The 20,152-nt window shown below is 45.1% G+C and overlaps 1 protein-coding gene across 4 annotated transcripts in view; it reads left to right on the forward strand.

The window, feature by feature from the left end:
* Positions 1-20,152, forward strand: part of LOC147017779 (palmitoyltransferase ZDHHC3-like) — a 146,971-nt gene that overhangs the window by 11,275 nt on the left and 115,544 nt on the right. The window contains exons 1-2 of one of the 4 annotated variants that reach the window (XM_085847687.1): positions 3,841-4,010; positions 19,251-19,593. The exons of 1 other annotated variant lie outside the window; for it this stretch is intronic. In XM_085847687.1, coding sequence (XP_085703813.1) covers positions 19,288-19,593 — 306 coding nt within the window. In that variant the 5' untranslated portion in view covers positions 3,841-4,010; positions 19,251-19,287. Of the gene's footprint in view, positions 1-3,840; positions 4,011-19,250; positions 19,594-20,152 lie in introns of those variants that run through there. 2 more of the 4 variants (XM_085847686.1, XM_085847688.1) reach the window with 2 other exon arrangements.

Consider the following 20,152-nt stretch of genomic DNA (forward strand, 5'->3'; position numbering starts at 1 on the left):
TACTCCCCTAATGTCTTGTGGGGTCCATGATCTCCAAACCCAATCTCCCCCTGCTGCTTGTATCATGGGGAACTGGTGAATGTCGGTCCCTCCTTTTACTCTGTCCCCTTCTAAGACAGGGTAAATTCCTTTTGTTGTCCCAAGTCGGGTTGTCGTCTTTCGGTTCACGTCGTCGTTGATTTCTGCTATCTGTGCTAACGCCTGCTTCAACTTCTCCTGTCTCTCCTCACTCTGTATCTTGACCTCCGTCAGCTGCGCTAACACTTGGTCTAGTTCCCTCTGTTTGTCCTCTCCCTGTGTCTTAACTTCCGTTAGCTGGTCTAGCGCCTGTTTTAGTCTCCCTTGTCGTTCCTCGTCTTGTATTTTTCGTTGGTTCACAGTCCCTTCTAGTCCGAGTCGCCTATGCTCTGTCTCGACTTGCGACTCCATTAGCCACGCGGCCAATGCTTTCCAGTGTGGTCCACTTTGTTTCGGGCCGCCTGCTTTGCCCTCTATCAGCGCATTACTCACTGTGTTTAATATCTTTGGATCTAAGGATCCAGTCAGCGGAAAGGGATCTTTTCTTCCCGCGGTCCACTTCACCCAGTCCTGTATTCCTTTTACGTTATCGATTCCATATTTGTCACTGATAACTTTCAATGTTGTTCCTTTTGGTATCTTCTCGTTCTTTGAAGATTTATTCCCCATTCTTTTGTTCTTATCTTATCAACCGCCTAATAGCTATAAATCGTTTCTCCTTTTACACCGGGACTGAGGTCCCTTTCTTATCAACCGCCTAATAGCTGTAAATCGTTTCTCCTTTTACACCGGGACTGAGGTCCCTTTCGATCAACCGCCTAATAGCTGTAAATCGTTTCTCCTTTTACACCGGGACTGAGGTCCCTTTCGACCCGCCGCCTAATAGCCTCAAACCCAATGAAGGCCTCTAACCTTCCCTCTCTTGGTACAGGATTCCAACCTGTTTCCTCCTTATTTCACACGGATACCTTTATCCTCGACCCTTACCGGCTCTACAAACACTGCCTGACAGCCCTCCCCCTTTGTGCTCTTCAGACAAACCGCATTCGAATCACCTCATATATGTTTACCGTTACAGTTCTTGATTCGAGCAGATCCTGGAGCTGCGTCCGGCAGGGCGCAACCCACCAAGTGTACAGCGCTCGCCTAACTGGGGCTCCCTATTTTAGGTGCCCTACGTGCGATCGCCACGTACCTTTTAGCTGATCCCTTGCGATCGCTGTACACCAAGTGGAGTCCCACCGTCCACACCGCCAGCATCAGTCGAATCCCATCCTCGTCGCCAATTGTTATGACTCTCCACTCGGCCGAGTAAGATGACAGAGTCAGATGAGGATCCTCGAATTACACGTTTTATTTCCGAAGACCACACGCATGCGGAATGTGACTCAGTGACCCTTCAGTCAGGCTCCCCTGAATCACATTAAGAATATGCTTCAAAACAATCACATATATAATCACACAAAGCAAAACTGGGTGTGGACTAAAAGTGTAAAGGAAAAACTGGGTGTGGACTAAAAGTGTATGCTAAGGGATAAGGAAACAAAGAAGTAAAAGAAATAAATGTGGCAGTGGGCTTCTTTCCCCCCTCCCTCGGGCCCTAGGGGAAGTTGAATCGGTCAATTCTCAGATATGCAACCACAGTTTCCAAGCCACCTACACAACTCTCAGATATGCAAGCCTTGCAAACTAATAACTTTCCTACACTCCTTCACTAGCACCTGCTGATAACAAAGGCAAAGCTTTGGTGATCACTGAGAATAGGAATGTGTGGGCAGCATACACTGAAGGAACAATTCCACAGTTCTCTCCAAGGTTGCACTAAGGGCACACCACCACAGAGCAACAGGAAGGGTGATAAGGGCTTAGTTTCCAAGAAACAGGAACAGCTGGGCTCTGTCCAAAAACAGTGGGGTGCATGGAACATTGGTAGCCTGAAACATTTAAAGCAACATTTTAAAGCAAGGTTTGAATAATGCACAGTTACAAGCAAGGTTAGAATCCTGACAGCTGATTAACACACAGCTAATGGTCCAAAATATGACCACCTAACATATCATCATAACATCTCCGTCTCCGTGTACAGTACGATTGTGTGCTTCTCCGTGTACAGCACAGATTGTGTGCTTCTTAGTCTCCCTGTACAGTACAGATTGTGTGCTTCTTAGTGTCTGTGTACAGTACCGATTGTTTGCTTCTCCGTCTCCGTGTACAGTATGATTGTGTGCTTCTCATTTTCCGTGTACAGTACGATTGTGTGCTTCTCCGTCTCCGTGTACAGTACCAATTGTGTGCTTCTCAGTCTCCGTGTACAGTACCAATTATGTGCTTCTCAATCTCCGTGTACAGTACCGATTGTGTGCTTCTCCGTCTCCATGTACAGTACCGATTGTGTGCTTCTCAGTCTCCGTGTACAGTACGATTGTGTGCTTCTCCGTGTACAGCACAGATTGTGTGCTTCTTAGTCTCCCTGTACAGTACAGATTGTGTGCTTCTTAGTCTCCGTGTACAGTACCGATTGTTTGCTTCTCCATCTCCGTGTACAGTACCGATTGTTTGCTTCGTCTCCGTGTACAGTACCGATTGTGTGCTTCTCCATCTCTGTGTACAGTACGATTGTGTGCTTCTCCATCTCCGTGTACAGTACCAATTGTGTTCTTCTCACTCTCCGTGTACAGTACCAATTGTGTGCTTCTCAATCTCCGAGTACAGTACCAATTGTGTGCTTCTCAATCTCCGTGTACAGTACTGATTGTGTGCTTCTCCGTGTACAGCACAGATTGTGTGCTTCTTAGTCTCCCTGTACAGTACAGATTGTGTGCTTCTTAGTGTCCGTGTACAGTACCGATTGTTTGCTTCTCCGTCTCCGTGTACAGTACGATTGTGTGCTTCTCATTTTCCGTGTACAGTACGATTGTGTGCTTCTCCGTCTCCGTGTACAGTACCAATTGTGTGCTTCTCAGTCTCCGTGTACAGTACCAATTATGTGCTTCTCAATCTCCGTGTACAGTACCGATTGTGTGCTTCTCCGTCTCCATGTATAGTACCGATTGTGTGCTTCTCAGTCTCCGTGTACAGTACGATTGTGTGCTTCTCCGTGTACAGCACAGATTGTGTGCTTCTTAGTCTCCCTGTACAGTACAGATTGTGTGCTTCTTAGTCTCCGTGTACAGTACCGATTGTTTGCTTCTCCATCTCCGTGTACAGTACCGATTGTTTGCTTCGTCTCCGTGTACAGTACCGATTGTGTGCTTCTCCATCTCCGTGTACAGTACGATTGTGTGCTTCTCCGTCTCCGTGTATAGTACCAATTGTGTGCTTCACAGTCTCCGTGTACAGTATCGATTGTGTGCTTCTCCGTATTGGTGTACAGTATCGATTGTGTGCTTCTCCGTCTCTGTGTACAGTACCGATTGTGTGCTTTTCCATCTCCGTGTACAGTACCGATTGTGTGCTTCTCCATCTCCATGTACAGTACGATTGTGTGCTTCTCCGTGTACAGCACAGATTGTGTGCTTCTTAGTCTCCGTGTACAGCACAGATTGTGTGCTTCTTAGTCTCCGTGTACAGTACAGATTGTGTGCTTCTTAGTCTCCGTGTACAGTACCGATTGTGTGCTTCTCCGTCTCCGTGTACAGTACCGATTGTGTGCTTCTTCGTCTTCGTGTCCAGTACCGATTGTGTGCTTCTCCGTTTCCGTGTACATTACAGATTGTGTGCTTCTCTGTCTCCGTGTGCAGTACAGATTGCGTGGTTCACTGTGTATAGTTGTTTCTCTGTCCCTGTATGGCTGTGTTTCTGCGATTGTCCCTGGACCGTTGTGTTTTTCCGATTGTCCCTGTACGGTTGTGTTTTTCCGATTGTCCCTGTATGGTTGTGTTTCTCCGATTGTCCCCGTACGGTTGTGTTATTCCGAATCTCTGACTTGTCAGTTACCTGGAAAAATACCTGCCCCCGGTGACAAGGAAAGCAAGCAAGAATATCTCTTTCAAGTGGGGAAAGTTTCAGTTTATCTTTCAATTTAAATTATTTCATGGACTTTAATAAGGTTAATTATGTCACACTCTTGGCTTCACTCAGAGCCAAAGCTCTGAGGTACTTACATTTCCCATCGTGAAATAGTGGTGCAACATCAGGTGGCGGAGGTTCAATTTTCCTCAAAAGAGGGCAAAATATCCCACTTGCAAAATAAAATGAGGCATCAACATTATTTATACCTGCTCTCCTGCCATCTCCAAAGTGAATGTTGAGCTTTTCAAATGCAGCATGTGAAGCACCTGTCATGAACAGCAGACAGACAAACACACAGACAGACACTAAAGCCGCTGTCACACCTTGACGATTTAGCCAGCGTATGCCGATTTATTAAAAATTTGTCTAAAACGCTGGCACACGTCGAATACGTTATGGGTATGTTTTGTATACGTTAAAAGTACGCTGAAAAACACTGTCATACGTCTTAGTACGCTGGCTTTAAACGTTGTACTTTTGGGTTGTCCTCAAATTTTTGCATGCTTGAAATTTTACGACGTATGTTGGCGTATGACTCACATGTTCCGCTACGCTGGCCATAAGTTGTAGGCACGTTATGCGATCATTGACACACGTCGACACACGTTACTTGTAAGTTACTCATAAGTCGAAACACGTCCAGGTAATGTCTAGCGTACCCGAAACTTATTTCTAACCTATGAGTAACGTTTTGTAAGCACGCTACACGAACGTTGTTCACACTTCGCAACACGGTCCTTGAAAGTTCATCATACGTCGAAACACGTCAAAGTAATGTTTAGGGTATCCGTGACTTATTTATAAACTATAAGTAACGTGCCTGGGAATTATTTGTAAAGCATGTCCGACGCACAAATACGTATGTAGACGCACTTGACATCTTCAGGACGACCACAGAACTTACTGAATGCGTTTATAACTTACAGATACCGTATAATGGCGTATTGGCAGCGATTATGGGAATTATATAAATAAAGGGGCTTCGCAGGAGGAATCCATCTTTTTTTTTATACTTCGTGGTGAGTACATGTCCATGTCATTTCGAGAGATGGAGGATACGTCTAGGCTGAGACGACAATACCTACCTGTCCTCGAACATCAACATGACCTCATCGAGTTGACACTGCACCAGTTGCGTGCCAATAGAGCCGGGAGAAGAAGACGTGAACAGAGGAGAAGGAACTGGGTCAGACCATGGATCGGGCGACCCCATGACGGCATATATGACCAGCTCATGGTGGAACTCGGAACGAGGACCATGCATCCTTCATCAACTTCCTGCGAATGCCCCCAGCGATGTTCGACGAGCTGCTTGCCAGAGTGGGTCCAAGGATAACCAAGCAGTACACCTTCTACAGGGATCCGCTTGAGCCTAGCATGAGGCTGGCACTGAGCCTGCTGCTGTTGGTGCCGTGACTGCAGTGCTGTGGAAGCGATTTAACTCGTTGAATGAAAACGATTTCAATTGCCGAGCACCAGCGTCCAAAACAATAGGCGAGTGACAGGCATTTGTTAAAAGTGAAGTTGCAGCCTATGAATAGAAAACCTCACGTAATCGTCGACAATACGCTGCCACGCTATGCATACGTTAGACTATCGTTAGGCATAGGTTGTGGACGCCGAAAACACGCTAATCAATCGTTGGTATAACTTACCTATGTTATCGAAGTGTTCTCTGTTCATTACTAGTACATTATGCATTTGTCCAAGTCGTTTTGAATACTTTAAAAACTGAAAAAAAAATAGTTCATCGTGGGAATGAGAAAAAAAAAATTAGCCGAAAAGAACATCGAACAATGGTGCAAAGTAGTCTCCTATTCGTGGACGCAACGAGGATCCATCATCACCCACACCCTCCCCATCACGCTCACCTACTACTACTGACATGGACATACTACTACTACCAATACTACTACTACTACTACTACTACTACTACTACTACTACTACTACTACTACTACTACTACTACTACTACTGACACGCTCACCTAACACTACTACTACTAATACTACTGACATTGACATCGACTCAACATGGAGTCTGGAACACTGACGGGTTCCTCTTGTGAAGCCCATTTGTATATACCAACTCCCCTAAACGCTGCCAAATCGCCATTATACGGTAGATGTAAGTTAGAAACACGTTCAGTAAGTTCTGTGGTCGTCCGGAAGACGTCAATCAAATTCGTCTACATACGACAATGTGCGTTTGAGATATGTTACACATAGGTTCAAAGCACGCTACTCATAGGTTCAAAGCACGTTACTCATAGGTTAAAAATTAAGTTTCGGGTCTGCTAAATATTACCTCGACGTGTTTCGACTTATGAGTAACTTACAAGTAACGTGTGTCTGACGTGTGTCAATGATCGCGGATCGTGCGAGAACTTATGCCAGCGTATGTGGAACTTGTGAGCCATACATCGAGTATGTCGTAAAATTTTCAGCATGCTTGAAATTTCACGACGTACTAAACGTACCACGGAATATGACAGCGTACTTCATTGTTTTTCAGCGTGCTCCTAACACATACACAACTTACCCATACCGTATTCGACGTGTGCCAGCGTTTTAGACACATTTTTCATAGGTCGGCATAGGCTGGCTAAATCGTCAAGGTGTGACTGCGATGTTGACACTTCCAATTCTCAGGCGGTTATGATTTAAATCGGCGTGTGGCAGGTTTTTAACAGGCTACGCCACGAGTTTGTCGGCGATACGTGCAGCATGCTATGCCTAAGTTAACCTATCGTTGGGCATAGGTTGTGAACGCTGACAACAGGCTAAGCATCGGTTGGTATAAGTTATCTATAAGACAACGAAACGTTCTGTGCCCATTACTAATATGTTATGCATACGACCAACACGTGATGAATACAACCAAAACAAAAAAAAAAAACCTCAAAACTTCAGCGTACGCCAACGTTTTACATACATTTTTATACGTTGCCATTGCTGGCTAAAACGTCAAGGTGTGACATCGCCTAAAGGCTCACAATATATAAAAGACAACTTCCCTTCCAAGGAATTTCAACACAGAAAGAGACCATTCGGCCAAGCAAACCTGCACAAGGGATGCCAACTTGTGACAGTTTTATAGAGTCAAGGCTCGTGGAAGAGCTGGAACACTGAATGGATCAGGGAGCAACAGGACAAAAGGAACAGCAGAGAGAGGGGGAGTGTGGGACACCAACAGCAGAGTTGAAGAACAAAATAGAGGGAGACTTGCACAAATTTTACAATGGGTGTGGGGAGTAATGTGTTGGACAGAATGGGAACAGATGGAAACTTCTTCCCTATCCACGTCCCCCTCTCCCTCCCCCTCTCCTTCTCCTCTCCCACCCCTCCATCACCCCTTTCCAACCCATCTGTCACCCCTCTCCAAACCATCTGTCACCTCTCGCTCTCGCTCTCTCTCTCACCCCTCTCTCTCACCCCTCTCTCTCACCCCTCTCTCTCACCCCTCTCTCTCACCCCTCTCTCTCACTCCTCTCTCTCACTCCTCTCTCTCACTCCTCTCTCTCACTCCTCTCTCTCACTCCTCTCTCACCCTTCTCTCTCACCCCTCTCTCTCTCTCTCACCCCTCTCTCTCACCCCTCTCTCTCACCCCTCTCTCTCTCACCCCTCTCTCTCTCACCCTCTCTCTCTCACCCCTCTCTCTCTCACCCCTCTCTCTCTCACCCCTCTCTCTCTCTCACCCTCTCTCTCTCACCCTCTCTCTCTCACCCCTCTCTCTCACCCTCTCTCTCTCACCCTCTCTCTCTCCCCTACCTCTGTCACCCCTCTCTCTCACCTCCCTCTCCTATCCCTTCCACCCCTCTCCCTGTCATTCTCCCACCCTCTCCCTGTCATTCTCCCACACCTCTCCCTGTCATTCTCCCACCATATATATATATATATATATATATATATATATATATATATATATATATATATATATATATATATGCTTTATTAACATAATAAAAAACAACACACACACACACACACACACACACACACACACACACACACACACACACACACACACACACACACACACACACACACTTGGCTGATATCTGCAACAACCCAAAATGCATGAGTGGCTTTCACTGAAAACAATGCTGCATTTATACATAAGTTTCACAGATTAATGTTCACAAACATTAACCTTTACAAACAGATGCGTGTGAAGGGTGGAAAAAATATTTTGATTGTTCATTTAGAAAACACGTTAATATAGCAAACAACTCGGAGATTGGGTATTGTTTCGTAACAAATCGCTCAGGGTGACGGAGCGCGAACCACTCGCTCAGGGCGACGGAGCGCGAATCACTCACACAGGGCGACGGAGCGCGAACCACTCGCTCGGGGCGACGGAGCACGAATCACTCACACAGGGCGACGGAGCGCGAACCACTCGCTCGGGGCGACGGAGCGTGAAGCACTCGCTCGGGGCGATGGAGCGCGAAGCACTCGCTCGGGGCGACGGGGCGCGAACCACTCGCTCGGGGCGACGGAGCACGAACCACTCGCTCGGGGCGACGGGGCGCGAACCACTCGCTCGGGGCGATGGGGCGCGAACCACTCGCTCGGGGCGATGGGGCGCGAACCACTCGCTCGGGGCGACGGGGCGCGAACCACTCACTCGGAGCGACGGGGCACGAACCACTCACTCGGGGCGACGGGGCGCGAACCACTCGCTCGGGGCGACGGGGCGCGAACCACTCGCGCGGGGCGCTGGGGCGCGAACCACTCACTCGGGGCGACGGGGCGCGTACCACTCGCTCGGGGCGACGGGGCGCGACCCACTCGCTCGGGGCGACGGAGCGCGTCCCACTCGCTCGGGGCGACGGAGCGCGTCCCACTCGCTCGGGGCGACGGAGCGCGACCCACTCGCTCGGGGCGACGGAGCGCGACCCACTCGCTCGGGGCGACTGAGCGCGAACCACTCGCGCGGGGCGACGGAGCGCGACCCACTCGCTCGGGGCGACGGAGCGCGACTCACTCGCTCGGGGCGACGGAGCGCGAACCACTCGCTCGGGGCGACGGGGCGCGAACCACTCGCTCGGGGCGACGGGGCGCGAACCACTCGCTCGGGGCGCCGGGGCGCGAACCACTCGCTCGGGGCGACGGGGCGCGACCCACTCGCTCGGGGCGACGGGGCGCGACCCACTCGCTCGGGGCGACGGAGCGCGTCCCACTCGCTCGGGGCGACGGAGCGCGTCCCACTCGCTCGGGGCGACGGAGCGCGTCCCACTCGCTCGGGGCGACGGAGCGCGTCCCACTCGCTCGGGGCGACGGAGCGCGTCCCACTCGCTCGGGGCGACGGAGCGCGTCCCACTCGCTCAGGGCGACGGAGCGCGAACCACTCGCTCGGGGCGACGGGGCGCGAATCACTCACACAGGGCGACGGAGCACGAACCACTCGCTCGGGGCGACGGAGCGCGAAGCACTCGCTCGGGGCGACGGAGCGCGAAGCACTCGCTCGGGGCGACGGAGCGCGAAGCACTCGCTCGGGGCGACGGAGCGCGAAGCACTCGCTCGGGGCGACGGAGCGCGAAGCACTCGCTCGGGGCGACGGAGCGTGAAGCACTCGCTCGGGGCGACGGAGCGTGAAGCACTCTCTCGGGGCGACGGGGCGCGAACCACTCGCTCGGGGCGACGGGGCGCGAACCACTCGCTCGGGGCGACGGGGCGCGAACCACTCGCTCGGGGCGACGGGGCGCGAACCACTCGCTCGGGGCGACGGGGCGCGAACCACTCGCTCGGGGCGACGGGGCGCGAACCACTCGCTCGGGGCGACGGGGCGCGAACCACTCGCTAGGGGCGACGGGGCGCGACCCACTCGCTCGGGGCGACGGAGCGCGACCCACTCGCTCGGGGCGACGGAGCGCGACCCACTCGCTCGGGGCGACGGAGCGCGACCCACTCGCTCGGGGCGACGGAGCGCGACCCACTCGCTCGGGGCGACGGAGCGCGAACCACTCGCTCGGGGCGATGGAGTTCAGGCAACATTTCGCCGGTTTCACAGCTCTCTTCATCAGGTACAATAGACCCCGAGCCTCGGCACGTGTCCGGTTTTTATTTCGATACGACCACTTATTTCCGGTCATGTGCTGGTGCTCGAGGTCAGATGGAGGAGGGCGTTTTTATTTTGCAAAAGCAAAAACAAACATCAAATCTCATAGTTGAAGGGGAGCTTTGCTCTTTTTTGTTTTTATTTACATGTGATCTGGTGTTGTATGTGTGTGCGCTTGTTGTATTTGTGTTTCCGGGACACGAACACGGCTGGTTTCACGTCTTGGTTGGGCATGATGAGATGTTGGTTCTGTGATTGTTGGGGTTTCCGTTGGGTGTTGTGCACACGTAGATGTGGTGTTTGGGATTGAGTGGTTTATGTTGCTCACCTTCTCCAGCCATTTGCATCATCCAGTTTTTGCCATTTGCATCAGAGGTGTGTATTGTGCGGATTTGTCCACCGTCTCCACAGTTAGAACATCTGGACATATATTTATATGTATGTATATATACACACACATACACACACATACACACACACATATACACACACGTGTACTAATAAAAGGCAATGGGTGTGTGTCAGGGTGTCATTGTGTCTCCGCCACAACTCCAAAACCATAAAAATTAGCAGCCTGAAACTTTGCAAAAATACTTATAAAACTCCAAAGAAGTGCGAGACTGAAAATTGGATGTTTGGGTGAATTAAAACACCCCTTTTGAAGATAATTAATGGCCTTATTTAATTATATCCTTCATCTGGCGATCCTTGGCCACCTCATTCTCTGGGGTCTTAACACGTGTATGAGATTTCCTTGGTTACCCTGCTGGATTCTGAAGCTGCCATGTTTTTTGGCCTGCTCAACTATGCCTTGACTTGGAACAGGCCGCAACGATTTCTTTGCGATAAAGTTTATTTTTCGCTCTCCTCACTCTTATTATTGAATGCCTGTTCATCATCACTCCGGATTGCTGAATACATCGCTTTTGTAAGTACTATATTTTTCAAATTAGGAGCTTGGAGCGATTTCATGCATTATATGATACGATTTTCCACAATATACTCTCACGGACTTATTAAAGTGTATCATCAAAATATTATTTCGATTTTGAGGATCGCTACCGTCTCGACTAAATAATTGTCCAAATCTGTTGTGAAATCTGAAAATTTAAAGAAATAACGAGTCTTATAACAAAGCCGATACACCTATTTACTTTAATCAAGAAAGGCTATGTTCCCTCCTCTGCCATAGAGCCACAAAATATGTAAAATTTCCAAAGCATTACACTTACCTTTTCTACTTTTTGAGAATTATATTGAGTGAACAAAAAATTTAAGAACATGCCAAAATTAACGAGCTTCATTGAGCTATATGTATATGATTTTATGCATTCACTGCTCGACCTCAAGCCATGAGGTCTGCCCCCCCCCCCCGAGGGACTACGTATCCATCGTGTCTGCCAGATCTGTGTCTATATTTTCGGAGATTTCGCGAGGTGCTCTACAGAGAATCAAAGCAAATTTGGTGAAAAACGGATATTTTAAAACAAAGGTCATAACGTTTGCACGGACCCCGAACCAATGTACCATGTGAAAAGTGCAAAGATGAGCAAGCAAGATGGCGGATTATCGGCAATGTTTATTTCATGGTTGATTAAACTTTCCGATGGCTCCAGGGTTGTTCTGCATTAAGCTGCAACTCTTTTGTGGATAAAGTCATTATTTCAACTAATTCATTATATTTCTTTAACTGCTGTATGCGTGGTGAAGACCAGCTTGAAAGTTAAAGGGATCCCACATGATATGCAGTGACAGTCTGGCCAACCATTTCTTATCAACAATTTAATTGGAGTCCTTGCATGAGTGCTTAAGCCACTTGCCAAACACCTTTCATTCGATAGCGTTACCATGCTATGTCCTTCTGAGCGAATCATTCACTCACTGCGGACACTTTTGGCCGACACGTCATTCCGAGCGAGTGGTTCCTGCTCCATCGCCCTGAGCGAGTGGTTCATGCGAGTGGTTTGTGCTCTGTCCAAGTGGTCTAACTGGGGAGACAGTGGACATACCCACACAATACACACCTCTGATGGAAATGGCAAAAACTGGATGGTGCAAACGGCTGGATAAGGTGAGCAACAAACAACACTCAATCCCAAACACCACATCCACATGTGCACAACACTCAATGGGAACCCCAACAATCGCACAACCAGCACCTCATCATGCCCGGACGCGAAACCAGTCATGTTCATGCCCCGGAAACACAAAAACAACAACAGGTGCACACACTTGCTTACGCACACACATACAACACCAGATCACATGTAAATATACACAAAAAAAAGCAGAGCATCCCTTCAATTATGTGATTTGATGCTTGTTTTTGCTTTTGCAAGATAAAAGAGCACTCCTCCATTTGACCTCGAGCACCAGCACGTGACCGGAAATGAGTGGTGGTATCGAAATAAAAACCGGACACATGCCGAGGCTCGGGGCCTATTGTGCTTGATGAAGGTGGCTGCGAAATCGGCGAAATGTTGCCGTGAGACCGGGTCTGATCTCGCTTTTTTGCTCAAATTAGCGGAGTTGATGTAGTTTTTTTTACTTTTGGTTGCAAGCGCTTTCTTCTTCTTTAAAAATATATAATCTCAACTGCCGCAATTATATATATATATATATATATATATATATATATATATATATATATATATATATATATATATATATATATATATATATATATATTGTTACGGCTGTGGAAATTCGCAGAGCACCATATAGGTTTTAGTTCAGTTATGCTGTTAAGTGTGTGTTCAGATAGATTTCCCCACCGTTGTCTAATGGAAATTATTCGTGTGATCAGGGCTGTGATATTTGAGTTAGCCGTTTTTCTTTTGCTTTCGTTATTTTGGACCAACCGCTTCACAACAACCACCGCCACCACCAACACCTTCTCCACCACTGCCGTCACACAACCACCTTAACCACAAGCGCCCAACCACACCACCCTCATGACCACCACACAACGCCAACCATGCCACCATTACAACAACCAAGATCACCTCAACCACCAACCACGATCTCCTCAACCACCAACCACAACAACCACGCTACCTCAACCACCACCACGTTTTCTACCTCGGCACACGGTTGCCAGAGGCCTGGCCTTCGTTGAGGGAAAGCAGGCGGCCCCCGTTCCCCCATCCCCTGAACGAATGGCGTCTCCACGGTGGATTTCACCCTGCGAGGGACAAAGAGAAGAACCAAGACAACTACCGTGGCGGCGCGCATCCCTAATTTGGTGGGAAAACGCTTCCTTCTGGAAGTTTCCCGCGTGTTCTGAAAGGAAGGGCGGGAGTTGAAAAGGGGCGGGGCTTAAATATAAAGCGGCGGAACGTGAGCGCTGAGAAGAAGAGTGGGAGAGTCGTGACCGTTGACACAAGGATCGGACTCGAGGTGGCGAGAGAGTCTCGGGGTGTGGTTCTGAGGAGGATCAGGAACGAGGTGGAAGGATCGTGTGCGCTGAGGGGATTTCGAGGAGGGCGCTCTGAATCGCGCTCTCGTTCGCAGGGTCGTCGAGTCGGAAGAGACGCCAGTGGTGAAGGCTGGGTCTGAAGATCGGAGCCCAAGACTTCACCACCCGGTCCCGTTTTCCTTTTCATTTTCTTTTGGGCTTTTGTATGTGTGTTTGTGGCGCCATATATAAGTAACACTGTTTAAGTGCCTGTATATACTTGCATTTCTTATAGAGAACGGCTGTAGGCTTTTATTTGCTCTTGCTCTCCTTCTCCCCTTCCCCCACTGTATCATCCCCATCAATTGCATTGCCTTGTGTTTAATAAATGTGCTTGTTTAAATGTACCCCGTTCGTTGCTTCTTTTCCTTAATTGAGCTGCCATCTTGTACTCGGAATATAGATGGTTTTAAATTGCCGGTAAAGTGATCGGGTCCAACGGGACTGCGCGATGATACACCGCTCGGTTATCCCAAAAGGAAGCGAGCTGCTTAAGCGGCTCCTTTCCAAGCGGTCCCGTTGAGGTACAATCTCTCTTTAATCTACCTGCGCGGTTAATTAGGTATATCGACAATTCGGCGATTGACCCTGTACCGCGGGCAGAGTACGGACAAGGGTGTGGTTTGCTTAAAAACACACCCGTGGCTGGTTTTCGCCGTTGATGCCGAAAGCCGCGACTGGATTGTCCATTCGGTGGGCGAAGCGGCCGCTATTGGTTAAACGCGGTCGTTCGCACACCGGCGGGCGAGAATCTACAACAACATATATATATATATATATATATATATATATATATATATATATATATATATATATATATATATATATATATATATATAAACAGTGGGGAGAACAAGTATTTGATACACTGCCAATTTTGCAGGTTTTCCCACTTACAAAGCACGTAGAGGTCTGTAATTTTTTATCATAGGTACACTTCAACTGTGAAAGATGGAATCTAAAACAAAAATCCTGAAAATCACATTGTATGATTTTAAAATAATTAATTTGCATTTTATTGCATGAAATAAGTATTTGATACATCAGAAAAACAGAACTTAATGTTTGGTACAGAAATCTTTGTTCGCAATTACAGAGATCAGACGTTTCCTATAGTTCTTCACCAGGTTTGTACAGACTGCAGCAGGGATTTTGGCCCACTCCTCCATACAGATCTTCTCCAGATCCTTCAGGTTTCAGGGCTGTCGCTGGGCAACACAGACTTTCAGCTCCCTCCAAAGATTTTCTATTGGGTTCAGGTCTGGAGACTGGCTAGGCCACTCCAGGACCTTGAGATGCTTCTTACGGAGCCACTCCTTAGTTGCCCTGGCTGTGTGTTTCGGGTCGTTGTCATGCTGGAAGACCCAGCCACACCCCATCTTCAATGCTCTTGTTGAGCGAAGGAGGTTGTTGGCCAAGATCTCGCGATACATGGCCCCATCCATCCTCCCCTCAATACGGTGCAGTCGTCATGTCCCCTTTGCAGAAAAGCATCCCCAAAGAATGATGTTTCCACCTCCATGCTTCACGGTTGGGATGGTGTTCTTGGGGTTGTACTCATCCTTCTTCTTCCTCCAAACACGGCGAGTGGAGTTTAAACCAAAAAGCTCTATTTTGGTCTCATCAGACCACATGTCCTTCTCCCATTCCTCCTCTGGATCATCCAGATGGTCATTGGCAAACTTCAGACGGGCCTGGACATGCGCTGGCTTGAGCAGAGGGACCTTGCGTGCGCTGCAGGATTTTAATCCATGACGGCGTAGTGTGTTGCTTATGGTTTTCTTTGATACTGTGGTCCCAGCTCTCTTCAGGTCATTGACCAGGTCCTGCCATGTAGTTCTGGGCTGATCCCTCACCTTTCTCATGATAATTGAGGCTCCACGAGGTGAGATCTTGCATGGAGCCCCAGACCAAGGGAGATTGACTGTTATCTTGAACTTCTTCCATTTTCTAATAATTGCGCCAACAGTTGTTGCCTTCTCACCAAGCTGCTTGCCTATTGTCCTGTAGCCCATCCCAGCCTTGGCAAGTCTACAATTTTGTCCCTGATGTCCTGAGGCAGCTCTCTGGTCTTGCCCATTGTAGAGAGGTTGGAGTCTGATTGATTGAGTGTTGACAGCTGTCTTTTATACAGATAACGAGTTCAAATAGGTGCAGTTAATACAGGTAATGAGTGGAGAATGGGAGGGCTTCTTAAAGACAAAACTAACAGGTCTGTGAGAGCTGGAATTCTTTCTGGTTGGTAGGTGATCAAATACTTATTTCATGCAATAAAATGCAAATTAATTATTTAAAAACAATACAATGTGATTTTCAGAATTTTTGTTTTAGATTCCGTCTTTCACAGTTGAAGTGTACCTATGATAAAAATTACAGACCTCGACGTGCTTTGTAAGTGGGAAAACCTGCAAAATCGGTAGTGTATCAAATACTTGTTCTCCCCACTGTGTGTGTGTATATATATATATATATATATATATATATATATATATATATATATATATATATATATATATATATATATATATATATATATATATATATATATATATATATATATATATATATATATATATATATATATATATATATATATATATATATATATATATATATATATATATATATATATATATATATATATATATATATATATATATATATATATATATATATATATATATATATATATTTATATATATATATATATATATTTATATATATATATATATATATATATATATATATATATATATATATATATATATATATATATATATATATATATATTTATATATATATATATATATATATATATATATATATATATATATATATATATATATATATTTATATATATATATATTTATATATTTTTTATATATATATATATATATATATATATATATATATATATATACATATATATATATATATATACACACACACACACACACACACACACACACACACACACACACACACACACACACACACACACACACGACAGAAGTAAATTGATACCTTAAATTTCTTCATTTCGTCTGTATAAAGCAAATTCTACCCGGTGATTTGTCTTAATATTCGACTATTTCTTTGCATAAATCGGTTGTGTATGACAATTATCTATGCCTCAAATCCAGGCAGCACACGACCTTTACGATTTTCAAAGAGGACGAATTGTTGGCCAATCGGAAGGTGGAGCAGCCAGCGTCAGCTCAGAACCTTGACATTCCACTTTCTATGGTCAATCGTGTGATTGTGCAATTCACCAGTGAAGGCAAGGAATCCACAGCTTCCAGTTCTGGTTGACCTGGGCCCTCAGAAAGGTGTCTTCAAGCTGTCAAGCGGTCTATTGAGAAAACTCCCCGTTGCAAGGCAGCAGATGTTGCTAAAGAGGTCCAAGTTAGCTCAAGAACTGCCGTGTGGTACCTTCATCAAATGGGCTACTATGGGAAAGCAGCGAGGAGAATACCTCTTCTTCGACCAGCCAATATTCAAAGGAGAAAGAAGTGGGTTCACGAGATGGCCAACAGACCCTTGGAGTTTTGCCAAACTGTAATTTTTTCCAATTGCAGCCAACTGTCAAACAAGGTGGTTTTTCAGTGATGGTGTGGGGAGCAATCTGGAGCACTGATCGGTCAATGCTTGTGGAATGTGTTGGAAACATCATCTCTATGATATGCATTTCTCTCCTTGAGGATGGACGTCCCCCGTATTCTCCACGGGTGAGATGGTCTAAATCAACACTGTTCATGGAAGATGGAGCTTCATGCCACACTGCAAAAAAGACCAAAGAATGGCAGGACAGAAATGGGATCAAACTACTTCCATGGCCATGTCGGTCTCCTGACATGAATTCCATTGAACAACTCAGGGCCATATTGGATTGAGCTGTGCAGAAAAAGTCCAGGAAACCAACATCATGCGCAGAATTGCCAAACCTTTTGCTTGAAGCCTTGGCAGAAATCCCACAAGAGAACATTTCAGAACTCGTTAGTTCTTTGCCTGAAAGAGTAAAAGCATTGAAATCTGCAAATGGCAAGTCTACCAAATACGAGTTTATGTATTAAAATGGATCAAATGTACTTCAAATGTCAAGAAATAAATTATTTAAAAATCGTGGTGTCTATTTACTTCTGTCATGTCCCTGTCTATGTATGTACGTATAGTATATATATATATATATATATATATATATATATATATATATATATATATATATATATATATATATATATATATATATATATATATATATATATATATATCTTCTTCTTTCGGCTGCTCCCGTTAGGGGTCGTCACAGCGGATCATCCGTATGATATGCATAGTGATTTGGCACATGTTTTACGCCGGATGCCCTTCCTGACGCAACCCTGGTCGCCTCTTACGACACAGGGATATGGTACACCTATTTTAACAGGGGTATACACCGGCCCAGTACACTGGTACTCATTTTGCCGACCTCGGAAGGATGACAGGCTGAGTCAACCCCCTGGTGTATTAATTCAGTGGCCCAACAGGGCTTGAACTCAGGACCTTTTGGATCCCAAGCCGCTGCCCGAACCACTGCGCCAACACCTAGTATATATATGTATATATGTATATATATATATATATATATATATATATATATATATATATATATATATATATATATATATATATATCTATATCTATCTATCTATCTATATATATCTATCTATCTTATAATACCAAGCTTGCACACTAAAAACTCGGCTCACCGTCACCCGATCCATATGAAATTGCTGTGGCACTTCGCGGACATGCCAACAATGTTTGGGAAGTCTTGGCATTCCATAGTACCACTTGCATTTTGCACAATGCGTATTTTTGTCATTCCCCGTGTACGGTCTGTCATCTGCTACCAGCTATGTTGTACTGCTATCCCGTGCATGTGCACGGGTATCGCTAGTATAGATATATTTATATTGATACATTTATATATTTATATATTTATATATATATATATATATATATATATATATATATATATATTTTATATGTATATATATATATATATATTTATTTATTTTATATGTATATATATATATGTATATATATATATATATATATATATATACATATATATATATATACATATAAAATAAATAAATATATATATATATATATATATATATATATATATATACATATAAAATAAATAAATATATATATATATATATATATATATATATATATATATACATATAAAATATATATATATATATATATATATATATATATATATATATATATATATTTTATATGTATATATATATATATTTATTTATTTTATATGTATATATATATATGTATATATATATTTATTTATTTTATATGTATATATATATATATATATACACATATATACAGTGTATATATGTAATGTCAACATACACATCCACACTTTTTTGTGTTTTGGATTATTTTCAGTGAAAAAATAAGATTGTGGAGGTTCTGAACGCAATACGGCCCAATATGTTGTTTTGTTTTGTGAAACTGCCTGATGTTTTAATTTTTTTTGATTTTTATTTGCGATTTGGTCACATTGAGAGAGATTGTTAATGTCGACCTATGCCTCACTGTTATTAATGTTTATGCTGTTGAATATTTGATCCTGTGGTCTCTGAAACTTTATTCCTCTCTCTACCTACCCTTATCCATTTGTCAAGTACTTGGCGGTGTTCAGCCAGTCATGTACTCGGCACCATGCTAGGACAATGTTGTGCGCTGCGTTCACGCAGTGTTAAGCACTCTCCTGAATATGTCCATCTAGAGGACTGCTTGCCACCACTTTCTGGCAGACATGCAACCGTGCCATGGTTTATTCTTGACTGCTGTGGCCTCACGTGTGCTGTGATCACCTGGATGCTCATGCTTTATGCCGAGTTTGTGGTCCTCTTCGTGTTACTTCTGCCCTCTAGCCTATGGTATGGCCTCACCAATGGCATCCTTTTCAACAGTCTGGTATTTCTTGCCATCTCATCTCATCTCAGAACGATGCTTACTGACCCAGTGAGTATGTCAATACCTTTAAAACTATATTGGTGCAGCAATGTCCTTGTTTGTAGTTTTGAGAATCTAGAAATTCTGTCAATATCAAACTAACGTTGTATTTGTTTTTTGTCGGGGCTAGTATTGCATCAATTTGGGTATTGTGGTGTTCTTAAGCAGTGAAGCCCCATCAATATTTGACTATTTCCATCCGTCCGTCCACAAAAAATGAAGAAGAACCTTTTCAGCAAACGGGGGTTTTACGATAAATGGACCCCTTCGACCTTTGAAGATCCTTTAAGACCCCAAAGACCCCTCAAGCGGCAGAGGATGCAAAAGATCCTGAGGACCCAAAAGACACCAATAACCCAAAAGTCCCTGAGGACCCAAAACACCCAGATTACCCAAAACACCCAGATGACTCAAAAGACCCAGTGGACCCAAAAGACCCCGAGGACCCAAAATGACCCCTTTGAGCCTGTCGACCTTTTTGGACACTTAGAAATGGATGAGGGGTGTGTGTGTGTGTGTTGGGGTGGGGGGGGCATGTTTTTTATGGAGTTCGACTGGAGTGTTCTGA

This window comes from Eptatretus burgeri, chromosome 11, assembly GCF_056783735.1.
Source record: "Eptatretus burgeri isolate ZD-2024b chromosome 11, Ebu_testis_v1, whole genome shotgun sequence".
Lineage (NCBI taxonomy): Eukaryota > Metazoa > Chordata > Myxini > Myxiniformes > Myxinidae > Eptatretus > Eptatretus burgeri.